The sequence below is a fragment of the Hypomesus nipponensis genome, chromosome 27 (assembly GCF_054491055.1).
Source record: "Hypomesus nipponensis isolate SF chromosome 27, ASM5449105v1, whole genome shotgun sequence".
In the NCBI taxonomy this organism is placed as follows: Eukaryota; Metazoa; Chordata; class Actinopteri; order Osmeriformes; family Osmeridae; genus Hypomesus; species Hypomesus nipponensis.
In genome coordinates, this window is record NC_140387.1 from 4,707,501 (window position 1) to 4,732,187 (window position 24,687).

General features: G+C 50.5%; 1 protein-coding gene across 3 annotated transcripts in view; it reads left to right on the forward strand.

The window, feature by feature from the left end:
* The window catches only part of sfswap (splicing factor SWAP), a 55,565-nt gene extending 45,006 nt beyond the window's left edge, over nt 1-10,559 (forward strand). For all 3 annotated transcript variants that reach the window (XM_084693672.1, XM_084693673.1, XM_084693674.1), the window contains exons 15-18: nt 2,695-2,844; nt 3,394-3,552; nt 4,673-4,745; nt 9,736-10,559. In XM_084693672.1, coding sequence (XP_084549798.1) covers nt 2,695-2,844; nt 3,394-3,552; nt 4,673-4,745; nt 9,736-9,801 — 448 coding nt within the window. In that variant the 3' untranslated portion in view covers nt 9,802-10,559. The remainder of the gene's footprint in view (nt 1-2,694; nt 2,845-3,393; nt 3,553-4,672; nt 4,746-9,735) is intronic.
* Nucleotides 10,560-24,687: the final 14,128 nt, after the last annotated feature.

The window sequence follows — 24,687 nt, forward strand, 5'->3', positions numbered from 1 at the left end:
GCGCTGTCGCAGCGCTGGAATAATTGCTCATGGCACAGCCCCCGCCCTCACGCAGTGACACGCACAACCGTGCAGTCTGTCAGACACACGCAACTGTTTTTCGATTTTGTTTTTTTTCTTCTTCCTTTCTTTTCTTTTTCCAAGCCCGTCCCGGCCCCTTCCGGTCTCTGGTGTGGCCGTGACAACCGTTAATGAGGATCTTCGCCATCGCAGGGGGGGCACCGGGGGGCCCACAGGCCTGTGATACGGGGCCGCGTGCCCCCTCGTTAAATCATCAGCAGGTGTCCATTAACTGACCCTGACGTCTGGCCCGTCTGTCACACACAACCCGCTACGTACACACACTCTCTATTACCTGTATATGGTCCATCATTTTCTTTATCTCTCTCTCTCCGGCCATCATTCCTGTCTTGTCTCAGGGTAACCCTGAACCCCTTGACGTTCTCTTTAGTCTCTGCCGGCACAGCTCTCCCACTCCTCCACTCCAGGGGGTGTTAATTGGGACCCGTGAGTCAGGTGCGGGGGGGGGGGGGGCACACAGGCCCCCAGAGGGCCAGAAGGGTTCAAAGCCTGTCCATGCAGAGCCGGTAATAACCCTGGCCGGCTGAGGGGACTGAGGGGGGTTAGATGTGACGGGTAGGGCGGCGCAGAAGGGCCGGTCGTTTAGGGCCCAGGATGAAAATAGCGGAGACGGGCTTCGACAGGTTTGTTTTGGCCGTTTCCCCGCTGCTCTTGGGGGCAGCCTACGGTATGTGCGGCACTTGATTTGACCGTTTCCCCGATCGCGTCTCTCGTTTCCCCTTTTCAGCGGACTCTCTGCGCGCCCTCCCTCCCTCTTGTCACCTCGGCATTGCAGAACCTGAGCTGTCGACGGCGGTTTATCCAACAGCTCATTTCGGGCTCCGTCCAGATCTTCTTTACCCTGTGCAACTGTACGGCACTTTTTATAAACGGCTTCTTGAGATTCCATTTTCTGTTGTGTGTGCGTCCGTCTATCTGTGTGTGTCCCTGTGTGTATGTATGATTCCTCCTGTGTGTCCGCGTGTGTGTGTTCCCATGGTGATGTGTGTGTGTGTGTGTGTGTCTGTGTGTATCCTTTTTGAGGAGCCCGAGGCGTCATAGAGTTATGTTCTTTAATAAGCGCTCATTTGTGGCGGCGATGACATTTGCGCGTCGAGGAGGAATTCGATTGAGTTTTTTTTCTCATTTATTTAGCGGGGGGGTCGTTTGCCGCCGTTATTGCCCTTGACAGGCCGACGCGGAGGAGCTAAATCACCCAGATAATGGCTGTCCTGCGACGTGAGGGCCCGGGGGGGGTGGGGGACGGGGACCGAGAGCGAGGGAGAGATGGGGTGACATCGCTCGCCGTCCGTCCGTCAGGGTAATGCGAGGCGTATCGATCGTCACACAAGCCCCCCCAGAGTTCAAACTCCTCTCCTCCCGCTCACCATCAAACGACCGGGGGGGGGGGGGGGGGGGGGGGGGGGGGCGCGTCTAATTGGCCCGTGAACTCGCGGCGAGGTCATGTTTGACACCGAAGTAGGCAAAGAGGTGGCTCTCGCTAAGCTCCAGGGACGGTTTGGTTCTCCATCACCCCCAGTGCTGTGTGTCTGTGTGTAGGCTCTGTCTGGCTGGCTGGCCGGCCCAGAGCCAGCCTCTGGTTCTCTCTGGTGTGTAGCCAGACGTGACCATCTCACTGGCTGGGGGGTCATGGGGGGGGTCATTGTGTGTTGGCAGGACTGGTCAGTCCTTTGGGGCTAGGATGGGGTCCGGAAGTTGGAGAGAGAAGCTGGAGTTGTCCCCTACTGTAGCATGGCACACACACACACACACACACACACACAGAGTGTTAGCCCTCAGGCATTGCGCAGTTCATTTCTTGTTCGACAGTTGTTTTTTTGTTTGTTTTTTTTACTTTGAACTTCATCTTTTTCCTTTCTCTTGCTCCGTGTCTCTCTATTTTCAATCCAATTCCATGTAAGTATTATGGACTAAACTGTGTGTGTATGCAAATATAATTCTACAACAATTACATATAATTTGTGTGTGGCAGTAAATTACAATGCTACCGCCAAGTATTTTGCACCCATCTTAATTTTGGTTTAACTGCACAGAAAGCTCTGCATGCGTTTTGTGAGAGCGTGTTCACTGCCAGACAGAAGCTACCGTAGCCTGTCATTTGTAGTCCCGGGTACGTAGAGCTTAGTGTGTTACACAGGAGGGTTTCATAGCGTGATTATGGACCTCTCTTCCTGACACTTTCATTTCCTTTGTATGACCAAGAGCTTTGTGTTTTGGCAGTTTTTTTACCAGTACATGCTCCTCCTGTAGCTGGTTGATTGTACAAGGGTCTCTGCGAGTTGGTTGGAAACCCGTTGCGAGTGGGACTTCAATTGCAACCTTGGCTGACACCTCTTTTGAGAGAAGAGATCAGTATGTTGGTCTCCCAATTTGAGTGGCGCATTTGTGGCTGGATTACCTTCATTTTATCTTTGCTCCGGTGCCACATCAAAGCAGTCGCCTCTTTCTCACTCTCTCTCCTCTTTGTCTCTTTCTCTCTCTCCTCTGTCTCTCTCTCCCTCCTTTTTTCTCTCTCTCTCTCCTGTCTCTCTCTCTCTCTTCTGTCTTTCTCTCTCTCCTGTCTTTCTCTCTCTCCTGTCTTTCTCTCTCTCCTGTCTCTCTCTCTCTCTCCAGGTCCCGTTCCAGGTCCCCGGGCAGAAAGGACAGGAGGGCTCGCTCGTCCGAGAGGAAGCAGGAGAAGAGAGAGCGGGAGCGCTACGGCCCCGCCAGCTCGTACCGCATGGGCAGCAGCCCCAGCGGGGCCCGGAGGCACTCCAGATCCAGGTAGGACCCCGAGGAGACGGAGGTTAGGGGCAGAGGCGGGCCGTACCAGGGGGCCACGGAGGTGGAGAGGGTTCTGCTGCTGTGAGAGTGACCAGGAAGTATCTTTGTCCTCCACTCTCCCTCTCTGGATGTGCTTCTCATTCTACTCTTATCTTGTCCCTCTTCCACTCCTATCCTCCCCCCTCATTCCCCCTCCCTCCTCCACTCCCCCTCCTTCCTCCTCCCTCCCTCCTCCACTCCTTCTCTCTTCTCACCTCCTCCTCTCCTCCCCCTTCCCTCGCCCCCCTCTCTCCTTCCCCTCCCTCCTCCACTCCCTCTCTCCTCTTCTTCCCCCCCTCTCCTCTCCTCCCACCTCCCCCTCTCTCCTCCTCTCTATCTCCTCCCCCTCTCTCCTCCTCCCCCCTCTCTCCTCCTCCCCCTCTCTCCTCCCCCTCTCTCCTCCCCCATCTCTCCTCCCCCTCTCCTCCCTCCTCCTCTCCTCCCCCCTCCTCCTCTCCTCCCCCCTCCTCCTCTCCTCCCCCTCTCCTCCTCCCCCCTGCTGGGTCCCAGGTCCCCCCATGAGAAGAGGAAGAAGAAGAGCACGTCCCAGCAGCACCAGACCAAAGGTTCCTCCTGCTCCCCGTTCTCCTCCCCCGGGAGGGCGAGCGGCAAAAAGTCCGCTAGCCCCTCCCCTCCCATCAGCCCCGCCTCCAGCCTGGAAGACTGCAGGTGAGGCCTTCCCCCTGACCCACGGTCATCACACATTCTGCTCTGAGCTGACCACCGCTGTGTGTCAGCTGCCAAACTAAAGTCGATCCATCAAATGTAAAGTTTCAATAGGTAACATGATGACATACATTTAAAAATGAGAAACGACACCTTTAATCCTTGTCCATTTTGTTTTCACAATTTGAGGCCATTAAGGAAGGCCCACCTCTCCAAAGGTGATTGGCTGGAATAGGATGCTGGAACATAATTGGCTGGAAAGTAGTGGCCCACTCTGAAATGACCCTTCCACTGGCACTAAGCTGGGTTGCAAGAAAACAAAACTCTCAGAGGACCTCATTAGCTTACACAACATGTTTATTTTTTACTTTCTGACAACATTTGTAACTATTGTACCTTCAAATCAATCTGTGAAGTTTTTTCCCGCCAGCAGACTGAAGCCGTCAGTCTGGCTGTCTGAGGAGATATGAGACGCTTTTAAGCAAAGTTACAACATTTCTCACTCCATTTAGTTTGGCCTGTTTGAGCTGACAAGTGTCTTGCAGACTGGGTGGATCCCTCCACCCAGTCAGGGATCCCTCAACCCAGGCACAGCCTCTGAAGCTGTCATCTAGCGAACAGGCGTGCTGTTAGGCTAGGTGACTGAGGACCTGCCGAATGAAATGGGAAAGCTGCACGAGTAGTGAATAATGCGCTCTGACATTTGACGGGCTCTCGGTCGGCTTATACACATGGCCAGGGAACAAGATCCTGTGTCCCTTAGCAGATCCAAATTATTCTTAAGCTGAATATGCATAAGCAGCAGAAATATTTGTAGGTGTAAAAGTTTCCCCGAGGAACTTTTGGGCAGAAATCTCACCTTGTTTTGAATTATTTGTATGTTTTGCTTCTGTGGCTGTTTTGCTTGCGTTTTCCGGCGCGGCGGTGAATATTTCATGGGTGCCGGAGGATTCCGGAGGATTCCGGAGGAAGTGGCCTTCTGTGACTGTCCTACTCTTGGTCCAGCTTTACACTGTTCACCGTTCACCATGAATACTGTATAAGGTCTCTCTCTCCCTCTCCACCTCACCCTGTCTCCTCCTCTCTCCTTCTTTCTCCCCCTCTCTCTCCCTCCTTTTTGCAGGGCCGGGTCCCAGGAGAAAGACAAACAAGTGTCCTCGGCCATAGTCTCCTCGGTGCAGTCTAAAATCACTCAGGTAATCGCACAGTCTCTCTCCATGTTATATTAGGACTGCGGGGCAGAAAGGTCCGTGCCGGCACAGTTCTGGGGTTATATAAAGTTGTTTACCACACGCAGTACGTCGTCCATTAGTTTGAACCATGCACTTTGCAGCACAAGTGACCAGAGCTTACCAGTTTGGAGACGAGTCTTTGTTGAAGAGAAAATGGGGATGAGCTTGAGCCACACTGGAGGCTATTCTGACAGAGGGAGGTTAATACGTTTGATTGGCTTCCCTTCAGTGTTTTTGTGCTCGCGTGCAGCGGCTGAACTCTATGCCGAGAGAGTTTAGATCCGAGAGGTTTTAATCTCCGAGAGAAAGGAAGAGGATCAACGATCTTCCCCCAAATGTCCTGACTCACCATATGCTGTTACACAATCCCCCCCCGTCACTCCTCTGGTTGGCTGATGCGGGACCCCATTTCAGGCCAATCGGCACGCAGCCTGCTGCGGAGCGGTGATACCGGGCGTCAGAACGAACCTGGCTCGCTCGGAGGCCCGTGAAGAAAGCCAGACCCCAGAGGAAGGGTGGGTAAACGGCAGCTGTGGCAATTCCAACCGTCACGGTCGGTTGTCGGTCGCTTCAGAAAGAAATGAAGCCGACTTCACTCTGAGAGTGTGGGGGGGAAAAAGGGTCAAGTCTTCACCTTTAAGTTGAGTTACTGTGGCCCTCTCCAGATAGGAGGACTGGAATTGTCTTCCTCTCCTTGATGAGAAGCAGGCGTTCCGGAGGTGGAGGTGGAGGTGGGGGGGGGGGGGCAGAAGGGCAGGGGCAGAAGGGGACTCGTATAGTACTCGTCTAGACTGGGAGGGTGGTCCGTCTGGTGTCTCTGAGTTCCTCGCGGCCACCAAAAGAAGAAGACATCAAAAAGCGAGAGGGAAGGGAAGGAAGGTGGAAGAAAGGGAGCCTAAAAAGGACTTTTGGGAGGTAAAAGGTCCCTCGTCTTCCCCTTTGATATGGGTGTTTGGAGACATGCTGTGCAGATCCTGAGAGGATGTGAAGCTGGTTTGGGGTTGAGCTGTCATTGCCGGCCCAGTCGACCTCTGGTTCCAGCCTCAGTCCTAACCCGGGAACCCAATCCCCTTCAAACCCAGTATCCTCACACATACCAGAGCACTGGCGTTTGGAACACTTGGTACATTTGTTTTCCCTTCACGACGTTTACAGTACGCCCTCGCTGCCTAATGAACTTTAAAGCCCAACCCATTCCAGTAATGATTCTTGCTCCATGATGCACTCAAGTGAAATCTAATGCACTTTTTTCATTAGCGTTTTGCCGGCCGGGAATTTGAATTGTTTCTCCTCGTTACGAAGGCAGCTGACTGATGGGGGGGGGGGAGGGGGCTGGGGGGGGGGGAGGGGGGGCTGGGGGGGGGGGGGGGCTGGGGGGGGGGGGGGGGGGGGGTGCTGGGGGGGGGGGGGGGCTGGGGGGGGGGGGGGGTGGGGGCTGGGGGGGGGGCGATGGGTGATTTTACCCCAGCACACTCCCAATCCCCCTGTTGGTTATCATGCTGCCATCAGCAGTTAGCTTCAAGGATTTGCGCACGCAATTACAGTTGAAACTGATTTATTGGAAACCACCGGAAGACACATTCAGACTGGCAGTAGAGAGCGACCTGCCTCTTTGGGTGGAGACCCGTGATCTGGCCTGCCCGTTCAAATGCCGTCAACTCTGTCACAGATCCTCACTCATACACAGCCATCGATCAGACCAAGACCGGAGCCGAGGGGTTTGGCTGACGGCAGACTACGGATCGTAGAGAGCATGTTGCGTCATCGAGACCCGCGCTCTGTGAATGGAGAAGGGTGGGTTTAGCCTCAGGTGAAAGGTTCAGCTCTCAGGCAGAGAGATGGCATTAGGAGTCTTCAGGCAGCCTGGCTAGTGGCCACTGTGTGTGTGTGTGTGACTGTGTGTGTGCGTGCGTGTGTGTTTGAGAGAGAGAGAGACATGACAGAGAGAGAGAGATTCAGAAAGAGAGACATGACAGAGAGAGACACATGAGAGACACATGAGAGAGAGAGAGACATGAGAGAGAGAGAGACAGAGAGAGACAGACAGAGACAGACAGACACAGACAGACAGACAGACAGACAGACAGACAGACACAGACAGACAGACAGAGACAGACAGACAGACAGACAGACAGACAGACAGAGACAGACAGAGCTCCTCATTACGTACTGACCAGATGAACATGCTCACGCTTCTCACACACTCTTCCTCCTCTCGTGCACAGGAGCCTGGCCTCTGGCTTTCACACGCCAGTAGTCACACCTCTTGCGCAAGATCAGTCTCATCCACCTCTTGTTTCTCTCACCCACACACACACACACACACACACACACACACACACACACACACACGGGCACGATGACTCGCCTCACTCCCCCTACCTCGCTCGCTCGTCCTCTCTTATGCATACTCATTACTCCTGCCTCTCTCATTATGGGAAGCCTCCGTGCGGCTGTGTCTGCCTGTGCCTTCCTCCTGCTCTCCACGCTCCTCTCCCCTTCCCCCTGATTAAAGTGTCAGTACCCATGGCGCTCGTACGCGCTCTGTCTGTCACGAGGCAGCCCCCCCCCCCCCCACCCTACTTCGCCATCCACACTAGAGTCTGTCGTCCTCTGAGGAAGCAGATAGGCGTAGCTCAGGCTAATCGCCCCCCTCGCCTCTCTCTCTCTGTCTCTCTCTCTGTTTCTCTCTCTGTCACTCTCTCTCTCTGTCTCTCTCTGTCTCTCTCTCTCTCTCTCTCTGTCACTCTCTCTTTCACTCTCTCTGTCACTCTCTCTGTCACTCTCTCTGTCACTCTCTCTGTCACTCTCTCTGTCACTCTCTCTGTCACTCTCTCTGTCTCACTCTCTGTGTCGCTCTCTCTGTGTCTCTGTCTCCCTCTGTCTCTGTCTCTCTCTGTGTCTCTGTCTCTCTCTCTGTCTCTCTCTCTCTGTCTCTCCGGGGCGAGCCTCCAGTCTCAAGGCCCTGCTCTCGTCTCGCCGGTCTCTCTCTCTCTCTCTGGCCGCTTCCCCTCTCAAAGCCGTGTGGACCGTCCTCTCGTCTCCTCGGAGCTTAGTCTACCCGGCCAGAGGAAGGCAGGCTTGACTTCAGGCCGCTCGTGGCGTCCGCGGCGGTGAGCCGATCGAGGAGCGCTTCTCCGTGGATAAGTAGCCCCTCTGGGTTATCGTCATGTGCTTGTTCTCGTGCATACACGCTCGTACGTACAATAGCAGTTTGTGTATGGGCGAGGGCCCCTCCTCGCGTGTGAAGCCGGCAGGAAGAGCGATGTGTTGTGACAGCTTCTCTTCAGTCTTATGACAGTTATTAATGATATGGTGTCCTGAGAGACCTGCTTGACAGACCGGGTCAGTTTGTCAGTTGTGAGTGGTGTGCGCGTGTGTGTGTGTGTGTGTGTGTGTTAGAAGTGCTGGGGCTTTTACCCATTCTCTCTTTCTTTCTCTCTCTCTCTGTCTCTCTCTCTTTACCTCTCTGTCTCTGTCTCTCTCCCTATCTCTCCCTCTCTGTCTCTCTGTCTCTCTGTCTCTCTCTCCCTCTCTCCCTCTCTCCCTCTCTCTCCCTCTCTGTCTCTCTCTCCCTCTCTCCCTCTCTCTCCCTCTCTGTCTCTCTCTCCCTCTCTCTCCCTCTCTCTCCCTCTCTCTCCCTCTCTCCCTCTCTCTCCCTCTCTGTCTCTCTCCTCTTGTGAAGAAGAGTCTGTGCTGCTTCTCTGGTGTGAGATGTGGTGGGCGTGCTCCCAGAGTTCTGCATGTGTGCCCGGTCCCACTGTCCCCTGTGGGACCAACGTTCGTGTTGGCCTTCCTAACTCGCCTTGCCTCTTCCATTGATGACCTGCGTCCTACTTCGCACGTCGCCTCTCCCTGTTCTGGTCGTTCAGTCTCTCTCGACACACACAGCATTTCCAGCCACGGGGGGGGGGGGGGGGGGGGGGGAGGAAGGGGGGAGGGACTGCGAGGATGGATGTGTCTCTCGAAGGTGAGGCAGCAGCTGGGAAAAGTTCAGCCCGTCCACGCTGACACCAACAGCATGGTTCAGCCGCCTCTCTCCGATCCCCTCTTTGTTCCGTGGAGCCCACCCTCCCCCCTCCCTCTGCTTCTCCTGCCGGGGTCGTGTGCTGCCGCCGATGGCCTCTTGCCGCCCGCGCTCTGCGTCCCCCTGTCCTCGAGGACCCTCGCTGAACACAAAGAGACCACCACAGCAGAGGGGACCACTTGTATCCACACCTGGAGATGCTGCCTGAAAAGAGATCATTGTGCGCGTGTGTGTGTTGCTGTGTGCAAAGTGTGTGGGTGTGTGTGCGTGCTAAACTCTGCTGTAATATGTGTGTGTGCGTGCGTGCACTTGCGTGCATCGCTCAGTCGTTTGTTTGTTTTATGACCATTCTGGAGCAGGGCTTTATTTGAGTTTGGAGATCAATACATCAGTCCTGAGGGAGAGAGAAGGGGAGAGAGGGAGAGAGGGAGAGAGGGAGAGAGGGAGGGGGAGGGGCTTGCAGGAGGTAATAACTCCTGCATCAGGGCTCGTAGATCCAGCGACGACGGGCCTGTTCAGCCGCCTGCTCTCCAGGAGAGACTGAAGGCCTTCCCCTGCAGAAGCTCACGTGGTCGTTCTCTCGGTGGGGCTCCTCCTCACCTGCTGATGTCATCAGGACCAGGAGGCACGTTGGCACGTTGTGACGGACAGCATGGGGTTAATACTGGGGGAGAGACTTGACCAGGATGACTGTCTGTGTGAAGAGTGTGCGTCATACACTAATATCCATGATGTGGCGGACGTGTGACGCATCATATTACGGCATGACTCGCTGTTTTCTCACTCTGTGAGTGTGTGAACACTGTGTTCAATCGCCTCTTCTGCCCCCCCCCTCACCCCTCACCCCCCCTTTTTATTTGTATTGTTTCCTCTCGTTCTTGTCATGGTGTTTATGCTCTGTCTGTCTGTCTGTCTCTCTCCCCTCAGGACTTGATGGCTAAAGTGCGGGCCATGCTGGCTGCCTCTAAGACCTTCCAGCCATCCTCCTCCTGAGGCGGGGCTTCCCACCAGTGCCGAGGCGCAACAACAGCTGCAACAGTCCAGCTCAGCCATACTCCCCACTGTTGTTCCGTTTTTAAATTTTTTTTTTTTTTTTTTTTTGGGATACCTTTTAAGAACATAAGAAAGAATTCGGGGTGGGCTGGAGCCGCATTAAGCCTAAAAGTCGTTTTATCTCCTTGTCCCAGTTTTTATTTTTCGTTAATGGGATGGCGACTGCCAGTTCTCTGGGCCCGCGAGAGAGGGTATGTTCCCCCCCTCTGCACCTGGGGGGAACATCTACATCACAGCCCCCATCACACAGCAGGCTGTTGGAAGTTTTGGACCCTTATGTTCTCGACACGTTTTTGGCACGATGAATGACAAGCGAGCTACAAAGCGCCAGAATAGTTCATAAAGCACCTCGCATCGTTGATTTCTCTCTCTCTCTCTCTCTCTCTCGTTCTCTCCCCAAAGTGATGACATAGCTCTATCCTGCGTCAGTGCGCAGCTGCCAGAGGGGCTCCAATGCTATCCTTCTGTGAAGGACGGTTTGGTCATTTCATTTCTCTCCATCTCTTCCTTTTCGGTCGCCCCCCGCCCCCCCCTCAAGCTTTCATCCCCTCGTCAGGTCATTTTTAATGCTCATTGTTTTTCGCTTTTTCTCTAAGCCGTCACTCAATTGTGGTGCGTGGCCTTCCGATTTCTGTTTCAGAATTTGTACAGCACCTATTGTGGAGATCACAAACTGTCAATAAAGTGTTGAGTCATGATTTTTTTTTTTTTTTCGTCAGTGCTGTTCTCTTCTCTGGGGGGGGGGGGGGGGGGGGGGGGGGGTTACCCTGAGCTGTCAGTCTTCTTCCAGGTTAACAGAGCCATCATGTGGAAAAGGGGGGCCCTTGAGGAGGGGGACTGGACAGAGTTACTGCCATGTGGATGTTCCTGAATCCTACCCACCAAGGCCTTGTGGTGGATGTTTCCACACACACACACAAACGCCCACGCATACACACCTAATACCCAGGACAGTTTGTGGGTTTGTCCTGTCGTGGAGGAGAAGCAGACCATGGAGGCCACAGGGGAGATGGTGAGCTGTGGGCCCTGGAGACGTGGGGGTCCTTCTGTCACACTCGGCTGTCTCCCTGCTCTCTCCATGATACACACACCCACACACACACCACTACCAATGCACACACGCACAACGGTACGTTTTCCATGCCTTCACTCCCTCACATTCCTTCCTTCCGGACCTTAAAGGGTACTCACTCTTCATTTTGAAGTAGTTTGCTGTAGTGCTGTTGTTTTGATCATGGAGAATGTAGCCTACTGCAGTTCTTACGAAAAAAGCTGAATGCGGTTGGAAGCGAACAAGGCGTTCCGTCGATCTGCCCTTTTGCCATGACAATAGTTCTTTGTGGCATCCTGAAAGGATTTTATCGATTTCTCGTTCGCCCTGCTTCTGGCACAAATAATTATTAATACCAGTCCGTTTCTGTACGCGCATCAACTAATGCACAATGGTCTAATTAAAGCAGTTAAGACATTCTTGGCAAACAAGAAATTTGTCATCATGAAAATCGAAGACAATTGTAAATGAAGCGGGTATCTGGATGTGATTGTGGCAGTGTGAAACATAAGGCGCATTACAGAAAATGTTTTGAAAACAGCTTTCCAGTGCTCATTATTTGCATCTGCTGTTGCTTGGCCTGTACTTTATTACACGACGACAGAAGAATGCTGCATATATCGCCTTGCCAAGTCTCCGCATTGAGAATATTTTATTTGATTATTATTCGTTTTTTGTCCATATGGACAGCTGCACTGACTTTGATAACGCTGAGCAGGCGATGCCGTAGACATCAGTTTTCTCCCGGTAATTGTCCGTTGGCTCTGTGGAACAGAATGGCTAATAAAATGGGCCGGGATTCTTTTTCTGACAGACGAGTCTACTCATCCTTATTCCCCAGTGAAGAGATGCTTTGTGTGATCCAAGCACGCCTAAAGTCGCCTCCTAATTCCACGTGTCAAGCTCGCGGAAAGCTAATGAACAGTATGGCTGCTTGTGTTAGCTCTGGCTTGGGTCATTAAGAACTGAATCATCTCGACGTTAATATCTATGAGGCATGAAACATTACATTTCAGATGTCCTGACTGATGACTTTTTTGTATTACTAGTGTCCGTTTAATTCGACACATTCTTGATTTTGACACATTGAGTGAGTAAGCCTAGAGGAGGTGTCGGCTCATAGTAGGCCTAGTAAGCTCAGCTTGTGGGGTTAAGGAAAGTGAGATTTCTCAGACAACCTCGAGTTTATAGAGATAAAAGGATTTAGTCATTAATATCCTCGTGGCTCAGTTGGAATAAGGGATTATCGGAGGAGACAGACATGTACCCTACCTTTAGGCAATCGTGTCTCTGGGCCTACCCTTTTGTAAAGTTCAAACAGAGTGATGTATTGCTGTGTTTGCAATAAACATCTCATTTAAAAATGCCATTATTCCTAGCCTGCTCATAACTCCGCCAATGGTGCCTGCAATAACCACCCGGCACCAGCCACACATTAAATCACGCCCTTATAAGTAATCAAACAGGGCTCATAACATCTGCACTGATTTCAGGCCAAATGGGTACCAGTTCTAAGTTTCATGACTTCACACTGCTTGTTAGGCTGTGTGTGTGTGTGTGTGTGTGTGTGTGTGTGTGTGTGTGTGTGTGTGTGTGTGTGGCAGGGGGAGGCCACGTTGTGTGTGGCAGGGCTCGGGAAGTTACTCAGAAAAGTAATCAGTCACGAGCAGGGGGAACAGGGGAGTGATTTGTTTATTTTATGGCTCGTGAAAGGGCTGCCTTTCTTTGTTTGGAGGACTGAAAGGTTTGGAAGTTGCAGCTGGGAAGGAGGCTGGTGTCGGTTGGCTAACACTGCAAGGTGTAACGGTGTGACCGAGATCACACCTGCTGAGGACCCGATTGTTCTTTGCAAACAAACCGCCTTCTGAAATTCCTGAATCAAAGGCTTAACCCATTTGTTAGCATCGAGATGCATTGGAGACTATGCATATTTCATGCATATTTCATCTTTGGAGGTAGTTGAGGAAGCTACATTGGCAAGCCACCGAAGGATTACCTTTAAATCTGGGATACAGTTTGTGTGTGTGAGACAGATGTACAAACAACCCTATCTGAATTGTGGGTTTAAGCAGGGCAGATTAGCACACCTGCTCGACGAGCTGCATGTGCTTTCTGTGTTATCCATTCTGAAGGTCAGGAGCCAGACTCAGACTCCTCTGTGGCTGCAGTCTTAATTACCCCCTTTCTGGATACATCCAGGACCAAGGTGCCCTAAGTTTAGACACCTCTCCGGTAGTTAATGACCAACACACCTCTCCCCAAGCCTCTTACGATGCACACCTGCTGTCGGCTGTTTACCCCCCCCGCCCCCCCCCCTTCCCCGGCAGACCAAGCTAATGTGATTATTCTTATCATCGAACAATCACTTTGAGGATTGATACCATCACCTCTTGGGTGGGGCATGTTTTCCTGGTATCCTCCAACACAAGGTTAAGTTCCGAGGGAGGCCATTTTGCTCGATGAACGCTGATGGATAACGAGGGCCCACGCCACCTGTCCGTGGCCTCCTCACGGAAAACCTGTTCTTGACTCTTTGCCCGCGGCATTGTGCGAGAAAAAAACATTTCAGTGTCGATGTGGTCTGTGCCAGTTTAGTGAGATAAAATACGTGCACATGCAGCAAGTCTGGCATGTGGTTTCCGATTGAGCCATTGAAAAAGTAATCTTTTTCGCCATTGGAACCAGTAGCCGTTGAAAATGTGTCTTTTTCCGTGGCTCTGGTTTCCGAGGCTCTGGATGTTTGGTGTTTTTAAAGAACCTAGTTTCATGGCCGAACATTTGGAGTCGGACACGCTTTTGGGCTATTTATTTGTCGCGTTTATATATGAGTTTATTTTATTGTTTAGAACAGTCAACACAGGCTCTCCTTGGGCCTGGCTGAGCAGTGGGTCCTACCTCGGCCGTATGCCTGATAGACAGATTGATTCCTGGAATTAGGCTAGTGTTAAATGCAATGTTTTTCTGTACGGTAACTAGTGTCACACAAACAAACTAAAAACAAACTGAATTGAATTAGAACAGACATGCTAATCATCTTGGGCTACCCCTGTAGGATGTTGGTCTCTTAATGTTCATCAAAGTGATTTTGCTGCTTTCTCCCCGCTGAGTGTTTTGTGAGACCTTGCCAGGGCCTCTGACACTGATTGGCTGAATAAGAACAAGACTGTGGTGTAGGGGGGGGAGAGAAAGAACATTCTATCAAAGCCCGCGAAAGAAATTATTCAGCGATCATTTGCAAGTGAAATGATCGCGGGGACCTTGGGAGCTGGAGAGCGTCAAGGGGAGAGGAGAGGGTAAGGGTGTGGAGGAGGAGGAGGAGGAGGGGGAAATGAGCTTCCATGCATACAGGGGTGGAGCAGTCTGGGTTCCTCCTATGACACTGTTAGCTGCCAGGTTTGCCCAAGCTGAGCTGACAAGCTTCCTGCTTAAGTATGCCGCCTTCCGGAACCAGCACTTCTGTGGGACTGAGCCTATCTTCCAGAGCTTGTCCTGATTAGCCTGGGTCTCTCTGTCTGTCTGTCTGTCTGTCTGTCTGTCTGTCTGTCTGATTGATCGGAGAAAGATGTCAAATGGGGATGTTTGTCCAGGAAATCTCAAGGACTCCTGGATGGTAATGTTAAAATACAGGTCTGAGCAAAGCCATCAGTCATGCGGTGGGACGGCAACCCTGACATTCCAACCTTCCCAAACACAGTCCTCCCGAGACGGTACGACCAAAATACACAGTGAAGGTTAATGAAGAAGGAAAGCAGTTGCTCTGTGTGTGTGTGTGTTTCAATCAAAACATGGTGACGGCCCCCCTCGGCTAGACAGCCCGATTTACACCCCCCAACACACACACACACACACACACAGCTCATAAATTCTCCCTGCGTTTCCCCTCTCTACCAAAAGCGTCTCATGTTCTGACCTCCAGGGAGTGGAGCTGAAAGAAGAAGGCAGAAGGAGAGCAGGGCACCTGTATAACACACCTCAGTCTCGCCTCCAACATCTTACCCTCGTTCCCCAGCAGTCAAGTCTTTTAAATACACAAAGTCTATATGAAGTCTCCCATTTCTATTGGTTTAGGTTTTCCCCCCATATGGAGTTAAGGAGGGAGAATGGGTATACTGTCCACGGGTTTTCTCTCTCCCTTTGCAGTTGTGCTGAGTTTGGTAGACTATACATGCGAGCATGTGCTGGATTGATTGTTTGTCATCATCTAGTACCGTTAAGCGTGTAGTCCTAGAACAATTACATGCATTACATTTGACTGTGTGCATTTGCTAGACTGTCACCCCGAGTAATATACTTATGCTGTTCTAGTAATGCTGATCTTCCGGTCGTCATTTATTTTGTGAGTGGAGAGACCATCAAGCGCAATGCCTTAGAGTTCAATTACTGCTTTTTATTTCATATCTCTGTCTCAAACCCTTGTGTTTTTCTTTTTCAGGTTTTTTTTTGGGGGGGGGGCGTCGTGTTCTCTGCCTCAACCAAACAAAACATCACTGAACCACTGGAAATACTCTATTTTGGAAGAAAATGTAATCGGTTATTATTAGCATATTGAAACTAAAAGCCGCAAGTCAGGCTTCACAAAGGCTTTACAAAGAAGGCTTTAAGCCTTGTGTTACCTTAGGGTCATTTTGACCCTTCAGTCATTGTGACCCACCGTTGTGTTGCGACAACTTTACCTAACGGAGAAATAAAATATAGTAAATAGAAGTATTTTCATAAAATAAAATGATAGTATTTTCTTTTAACCTTCGTGCTGTCTCAGACCCCCACAGTGCAACGATAAAAAAAAATGCTTAATAGTTTTTTGTTTTTTTGGACATTATTATTACAAAGAAGGCTTTAAATAGGACATTGAGGTACTGTATAATGTTCCATTTCTTGGTTTCTATTACAGCATTGTTTCTATAGATTTGTATATGTTCCTAACCGTGTCAGGCTGCAAAGTAATGGTGTATTTTTGTTGTGAACTTTACTCAAGTTAAATGTCAGTGTGTTTTTGAAGGCACTTCAAGTATATGACCGAAAAAATACAATCTGCTCATGTTTAAAGAGGCTGCCTCTAGTCTACTGAGGAACCTTCACCTTTCCACTGTGTCTGGTTCTGATTTGGGGACGCGAGGAGGAGGGGACGACCCAGTTTGACCCCGGCTTTCTGACTGATGATGTCAGAGCAGTCAGTCCAAACCACTAGACAAGACTGCGTCTGTCTTTCATCACTGGACACTTCATCTCTTTCACCTCTTTAAGGTGTGTCAAAGGCAGACGGCAATTTACCGGGACCAAAACCGCCGCCCACCACCTCAAAACCGCCTCGGCAGCATCAGCCCCTTTTCAGCCTCTGACGCCTTTCCCTGGGAGAAAATCTCTCCTTATAGTGATCAGGCTTCCTCACAGGGCCAGTCTGAGGGCTAGTCACTGACAGATGTGATTGCAGGGCGATTGCAATGCAGAGTAGCACTTGTGTTTCCCACCACAGGGGTCCACACCCTCTGTGCGTGTGCAAGAGAGAGACAGAGAGAGACAGAGAGATACAGAGAGACACAGAGAGACACAGAGAGACACAGAGAGACACATAGAGACAGAGAGAGACAGAGAGAGACAGAGAGAGACACAGAGAGACACAGAGAGACAGAGAGAGACACAGCGAGAGACACAGAGACGTTTGATCAGTTCCAGGCTCTCAGATGGATGAACACAGGTGGGCTGGAAGAGATGGCCAGCAGTAGGGGACTTCTGATCTCTAACTGTCTCTTGATCTCTCCCTCTGTCTTTCTCGCCCCTTCTCTCTCTCAGCCCTCCAGACACCTGCATTCTGTGGCAGGCTGTTGAAAATGACTTGAATGACTAAGAGCGTTTCATCTCGTCGGGGTACTGCGGTTGCCAGTGTGCCCCACTTTTAGTAAAAGCTCTCTGAGACAGAGTGAAATTCCCTCTTGTCAACACAAAGATTAGATGAGTGCAAGCCAAGCACACTCATACGGCTACGTGTTGTCTTATTAGACACGCGTGTCGATTTCTTCTTTCTCCGAGGTCTGCCTCTTCCTAATTTTCTTTCTGTGTTCTAAGTGTGTCCTTTGAGGTCAGCAGTGGCCATATGGCAGGAGGACAGAGCGAGAGAGCTGTAAGGGAAGAGTAATACACTCAGCCTAATTGGACATTGTGAGCCATTTAGAGAGGAATGTTTGTTTGAGAGAGCACATTCCCCTCAGGTCTCAGCTGGACCTGGTGCTGCTGTTGTGCGTCTCTTTTGTTTACAACGGATTTATATTCTCTCCCTGCCTTTCTCTGTCTTTTGTCTCTGTCTTTTGTCTCTCTCTCTTTCGTCTCTCTCTCTCTCTCTCTCTCTCTCTCTCTCTCTCGCTATCTGTTCTTGTCTCTCCTCCTCTCGGCCTTTCTCTCCGTCCCTCCCTCCCTCTCTCTCTCCCTTTCCCCCTCTCCCTCTTTCTCTGCCCTCATTTCTGTCCCCTTCTTTCTGTTCCCTCCCTCGTTCTCCCAGATTTTGCGACGGAGAGCAAGAAAGGGCTTCCACGGGGGTTTGCCTGGCAGAGCAGGCAGCGACGGGCCTCATTTCCCTCCTCGCCTCTGCAGCTGTGTGCTGGAGCACTGGGGGACGCTCTCGGGAACAAACGTTTGCTTCTACGGCTGCGTCCGTCCCCTCTGGAGAGCGGCTATTGTCCACCCAGAACACGACCTCTCTCATCCTCTGTGGCCCCCCCCCCCCAGCCTCTGGATCAGTCCTGCGCAGGCTTACAAAGGTCCCCCCCGAATCGTCGAGTCATAGAAAACGTAGCCAGTCCCAGTGTCATTATAGCAGAGTAATGAATGGGGCTGAGCTTGTTGGCATGGGGCGTTTCGTCTGGAGGCCGTTATTGTCTGTGAGAAAGCCTTGGGCTTGTTTAGACTCTTCTGTGCTTGATTGACACCCACTGGTGTGGAATGGGACCTGCGTGCCGTTGTCTGTGCACGGATGGTTAACGTCGTTTGTGTGTCTTTGCGAGCGTGTACAGTAGTAAGTGTGTGTGTGTGTGTGTGTGTCGCACACACAAATTATCTAAGCATCCCCAAGGCACAGCTGCCAATCCTCAGTTCTGCTTGAGTGACATTTAGTCTGAGAGCGCTTCCAAATCTGTTTCCAAAGACAGACTCTTCGCGTGGTCTACTTGTTTCCATGCTTTTCTGTCTGTCTGTCTGTCTGTCTGTCTGTCTGTCACCAAGCCCCCCTTCCCTCTGAGCCGACGCATCGGTGGTCAGTTGTCTAATGGGACACATTAGGAGACAGACAGCGCAATGTCAGAGAAAACGGCCGTGCCTTAGTTTCCCATTCGCTCTGAGTTCTCTTAACGTCCTAATATTTCCTTTTTGTTCCGAGGAAAGAGATGAAGGGATTTGCATGAAACTTGCCCTCCCACGTTCAGAAACGGAGACGGCGGCCGGCCAGATGAAAAAGGATTACGGCACCTCAAAGCAGGTGAATCTAATTTAAGGTGGGGAGGAAGGAGGGTGAGAAGGGGGGGGGGGGGGGGGGGCGGGGGTGGAGAAGGAAAGAGGTGGGGCAGGGTCACTTCCATCTGCAGAGTACACAATCTGGCTCACTGACAGACTGGAGGAGGGGTCTGAGTGGTAGAAGCCTCCGGATTTATTACTCCTTAGGGGATGTTGGAGCTTTGGGGGAGGGGGGGGGTCAAATAGGGACAGAGTTTCCTGTTGAACTTTGACCTTAGATCATGTGCCCATCACACAACTGCCTCTGGGGTCCCCGATGGTCTTTTGTGAAGTGGCCCACCCCTTTCCCTCACTAAAGTAGATCCTCTTAATAGAATGTTCTCCCCTCTCAATGTCAGACAGCCCATCCCCCGCAGGCCTGCTCTGAACTCCGGCCTACTTCAGTATTACACCCCGGCACACACCCAACTTTAAAGAAATAAACAGTTGGGGTCACGACCTGTCTGGGCCTGATTCTGATTGGCAGATGTAATCAGCGCAGAGCTACCCCTGGGCTTCCGGCTCCATCCGATCCGACTCACGGCCACAACGGCTTTGGTTTGCAATCCGAGTCACCCCTACTACCCAGCCAGACACAAGTGATAACAACAGGCAATAACAAAGATGTGACACACGACTCAACAAAAAAAAAAAAAGTCATTCAGAGGAGGGCAAGATATTGTTTTCTGGAGGGTCCCTGACAAGACTACTGACCCACGCCCGATGCACTCTATTTTGTGGTGGTGTCGTATAAACCCGCCCTCCTGGCTTCAGTTCAAACCCAACTTTAATCGAAGCTCTGGACAAGTCATCAGCCCTCGTCACGGGGACGCCCAAGCTCCGGCGAACCTTCCACACAAAAGGCCCAGTGTGAAGCGCTGGTTCCGCGCAGACGTGACCGCCGAGCGTTTAACGAGTCGCGTTCCACCACGTCTAATTGGAGAGGAGGACCCTGGGAAGAAAGACCGTCTCGTGTTCCTGGTGAAACAGGCGTGCAGACCGCTACATGTGCTGCGGGTCACGGGGTCGAGCGGGGTCAGCCGCAGGGCCTCACTTGGAGTGTCTCCTGGCTGGATCGAGACGTGTGTGTGTGTGTGTGTGTGTGCTGCATGTGGGCCTGGACTCGGGCCACTGGTGCGTGTGAACAGATCCCCTTCAGGAGGATCAGAAGACCCAGCGGTGTGTGAGACCCAGTCGGGCACCTGTCTCTCCACTCACCTCCTTTGCCCGTGTGGGCCTTGGGAAAGCTCGCTGGGGGGGAATACCTTCAGAGGCCCCCCTGGGACTCTGTAGAGAGAAACAGTCATTGCAGAGCCCATGTTTTGTCTCGCTTCATCATATGTTTGGAAAATAATCCGTTTAGGTTGCCAATGGGACGATTCCCCTTAGTAGTGAGCAATTAACAGGCTCTCATCTCAAGAGAGCACTGTAAACAACTCGTGGAATGGTTTATTTGGATTGGCTGGTCTTCAAACTCCTCAGATTCATTTTTATTCCAAGTGTCGATGGTTCTAATTCCCGACTGTTTAGTGTTTCAGAATTTCCCCTGAGTAGGACCCAGATGAGGTTATTTGCCAGAAGAAAAAAAAAAACTTTTTCTTTCATTAGTCTTGAAACATGTTTACATCTCTGCCACTCTTCAATCTATGAGGGTCAGGGAGTATTCTGTCTTCCCATGTGAGCCTGTGGAGATGCACTCTGCAAACATGCTTTATCACATTTAAGTGCAAAAAGGTCAGTTTGGTCACAAGCTTGCAGTGAGAAAATGTCACATGTTAAAATTCCTTAAAATGTTTACTTAAATTAAATCAATAGCTAATCCATTCATCTTAAAATCGCAAAAGAAGATGGCCACACTCAAATGCTCCCGTTTTTGCAGTATAGCTCCAGCAAGAATTCTTGATGTTGTTTAAAGTGCAGCTTTCTGTTCAGTGGACCCAGCACAGGGGTTGTGGTTTTCAGACGAGAGCACAGTAAAGTCTTGGCAATGTTCAGCTCCTTTGTAAGTCTTTAATATGTTTGGCATTCCCATGTGCCGGGGTCTCTATTAGTCAGAGAAAGAGATCCGTTTTTTTTTTTCCCCTTCCTTCTAAAGTGAGCTCTGGAGAGGTTTTCCTGGTCGATGTCGAGGAGTTGTAGCCAGCCTTTGGATGATGGGCTTTAATGGGAAAACGGCCCTGACCTCCCCTTCTCACCTCTCCTGTCTCCCCTGTACCCTCTTAACCACCTACAACAAACAAAGCCATTGTTTCCAGTCCTGTGACTCTTTCTCTCTCTATCCCCACTCTCTCTCTCCCCCTCTCTCTCTCGCCCCCTCTCTCTCTCACTGTCTCTCCCCCCCCCTCTCTCTCTCTCTTCATCTCTCTCCATCTCTCTCCCACTCTCTCTCCCCCTCTCTCTCCCTCACTCCCTCTCTCTCTCCCTCTCTCTCTCCCTCTCTTTCTCTCTCTCTCTCTCTCTCTCTCTCTCTCTCTCTCTCCCTCTCTTTCTCTCTCTCTCTCTCTCTCTCTCCCCCTCTCTCTCCCTTCATGGGCCTGCTTACTGTGCCAGCCGGATGCAGAATGTGTAGTCAATCGTGAAGCCCAGACATCCAGCTCAAGAGGATCAGCTTGCCCAAAAAAAAGCATGAATACCATTAAAACGCAAAGCAGAGATACATTCTTATCTGATGCGTGACTCCTCAGTCCTGGGTGTGGGAGAAAGCATCCTGGGTTGGATAATCCATATGGAACTTATATAAAATGAAATAAAGAGGGTTTGAAAAGTTGTCAGATCACACCCCAATGATCAAAAGAATAGTCTGATTCTCCAACGCTCTTTCACAAAGTTTAAATAACAAGCTTTTTTCCACCTTTGTGATGTAATTCAGTAAAATATGTTTATATTTTTTTCTCTCGTTTAGTGGGCTGGGGTAAATATATATATATATATATATGTTTTTTTTTTTTCTTTCTTTCCATTCTCTACAACAAAGGCCTCGTCCACTCTTTATAGGCTTGTGCTGTTAAAATTTTATCGGTTGGAGTGGCTAATTAGTGGAGAGGAGAAAGGATTCATGGTCTGTGTTTTGTGGTCGAGCGTGTTCCCTTTGACAGCACTCCAACCCTGGTTTATGTGGGGTGTGGCGGGGGGGCGCAGAGTAAAGCACAACACCACTGTGTGTACAATTAAAAAGCATAACAATGTGAAAGCGGTCGTTTGATTATTTGACAAGTATCTGTACAGTTTGCCATCATTTTGGTCATTTAAAATGTGATTTTCTGAATTTCAGAAGAGTTGTTGGAATTATAGTAACTCAGCTGTCATGGTAAATTTCCAGGGTAAAAGATGTCCATTTCCGCAGTCCAGTCCTAAAATAACAGCAACAATGACTCCAAACAGATATCGTTATTCATCAACAACATTAAACGCGATCCTGCTGTCATGTATTTGAATATTCCCTACGCTCCGGCGACAGAAGATTCCTCCTTCCCATTTGGCCCCGCCCTCCTGTTCGAGGAAGTGGACGTCAGTGAATGAGTCACGAGCAGGAAAGTAGAAGGACGCCGCATCATCACCACATCACTACTGTTCACAAAATGCCCCAATTACCATCCTCCCAGGGGGTGACGGCCTCGTGCCTCAACCTCTCCCTCGACGCCCGCTCACATCCTCAAGACACGGAGAAACCACAGTCAGCTGCATTGCCCAACAAGGTTTGCGTGTTGTGTGTCGCATCCCGACACAAGATGTTCCCGTTTCACAAAGATATCACAGGGGGAAGTTTGCACTGACACAAAATGCTCCAATTATTTCGTTCATAGGGGATTTCTACAATGTGTCTCATCTCCCATGGGAGAACCAGGCTCCTTCTATTAGGCTATTAGGCTTGATGAGATTTCCATTATTTATGTTTTAATGCGTACAATATGCTCTTGATGGGCTTGTAATCAACAGCTTAAATGCCGTCCTCCATAAACCTTGTACAATTGAAGATAATTATAGCAGTCTTGCATTCAGTTTCAATGCCAGTTGAGATAAAAAAAAACAAAAAAAAACATGTAAGTGAAATAATATAGAAATGAAGAAATCAATCCAAGGACATCAGACCCGGCCTCTAAATAAGGAAGGCTTGGCATGATGATTTCTACCCCCCCACCCCCCACCTCCACCCCCCCACTCACCCCCAGATCGAACTCCCTCAGCACGTGCAGCGATAGCCAACAGCCACACGGCTTTAATTCTGTTTAGCTGTTTTTCATTCTAAATGGAAATGCAATCTGAAGACAATGAACACACCGCCGAGCGTCCTTAAGAACCTTCAGCCTGTTTCATTGCCGAGCGTAGACCTGATTAAAAGTGGAGGTTTAAGGAGAAAGATGGTATTTTTATGTTGCCCACCATGCGGAGGAGCTTCATAAGGGAATGAGAAGTGCTGGGAAACGTGAAGGTAACAGTCTCGCTGCAGCTAATTTAATCGAGGGCAGTCTCTCAATCCAATCAGGTTTACTGACAAAATAACCGAAATCCACCAAGAAAATAGGCTTCTCCTCAGAACAGAGAAATAGGCTACATGCACAGTCGCCCCCAATGTCCTTGTCGATGAAGAGGAACATGGTTGACAGTGGCTGCTCTCCATAATGCCGGAGCTTTCTGTGCCTGGCACCCGAGCTGAACCGAGGCCAGCGCGGCCTGTCACAATGGTGTCCCCTCAGAAAAGAAAGAGGGCCAGCTAAATCCTCTCCTCTGATCCTATTGATGTCTGAGCTTAGTTCTAATTGAGGAGGTGCACACTCAGAGAGCACGGCGACTCTCTCTCTGATTCGACCGCGCTCGCTTCCCTGCAGATCACCGCCTGGCTGAAAAACATTGTTACACCCGGCTGTGTTGTGGCGGTTGTTGGCTTTTTAAACAGATCAATCGTCATTTTTCTTGGGGTGACCTCGATGACCTGCTGAGGAGCACTTTGAGGGTTCGTGGAAAAAGTCAGGACTTTGAAAAGTGGGGAAATGAGATGGTGAATGGCTGATTGCAGGCTGTCCGGTCTCACGTTTTCTCCTTTTAAAGCAAGACGCATGCTGCTTTTAGCGGGGACGCTGCTGAGACAGACAAAATGGATGGATTGGCCAATTCAAAGCTTGCTGCTATCCCTGAGTGTGTTTTATAGGACGAGAAGCATGTTTGTTCCTTTTGTGATGGCGCCTGACATTCCGAGTGGACGGTTTGAAGGCAGCGACGACAGAAGGCTTTTTACATTCACCAAGCGTCACGTGAACAACCTCGATGAGGTCTCTGAAGGACTCTCCTGAATGCAAAGCACACCCTGTGAATCACTCAATAGAAAACACAGACTTTGTTTATAAAATGAGAGAAAGACTGTAAGAAAGAGAGATATATTCAACTCAAGCAGACAGATACAGTTTAGTACTGGTTTTTCTCCAACTCTGTAAAAGAAAAAAAAGAAGAAAAAAAGCTTGTTCTGTGCACAGTGATTGTCACCACACTGAATCAACATTCTGTGGTAAGTCCCGGAATAAAGACATCCTCACCTTTTTAGATTTGATTGTACACACATAATGAAAGCCTTACTCAGCCCCTCAGAATATCTGAAGGGAGGAAGAACAAGGCTATGCATCCCATGGGATACATGATCATTTACATTTAGCAGACGCTCTTATCCACTTACAGTAAGTACAGGGACATTCACCCCGAGGCAAGTAGGATGAAGTGCCAAACAACGTCATTTGGCACGGCCAGGGAATCTAACTGGCGACCTTCAGATTCCTAGCCCAACTCCCTCACCGCTCAGCCACCTGACACACATGGAACACGCCATCTGAAGGAGTGAATACGGAGCCTTCCGTAAAGGGTGCCCCCACAAACATAACATTGGAGAACGAGGGGCAGGAATATGTTGGGACGTAAGCAGCCTCTAGGGCTTCTTGAAAAGTACACACAGCTACAGTAATCTTCCTCCACCGCGGTGACGCTTTCCCCAGTGCCCACACACACTAACGCTCACATGAATATTCCTTCCACTCCAACGCACTGTGACACATGAAGTACATTCAACAGACAGCAATGTGGACTGTTTGGTCAGTACGTGTGTGTGTGTGTGTCTCTGACGTAGATCCGTACATCAGCCTCGTGACAGCTCATCACCGGATTCAGGGGTCAAAGGTCAGATACAGAGTATGTTTTGCTCTCTGATCTGACGCCCCCCGCTGCCCTCCTAATGCGTCCCCGATGACTCCAGATGAGATCTGAAGGATGGGACCCCTCCGGGGGGCTGGGGGGGGGGGGGGCACCCTGTGGAA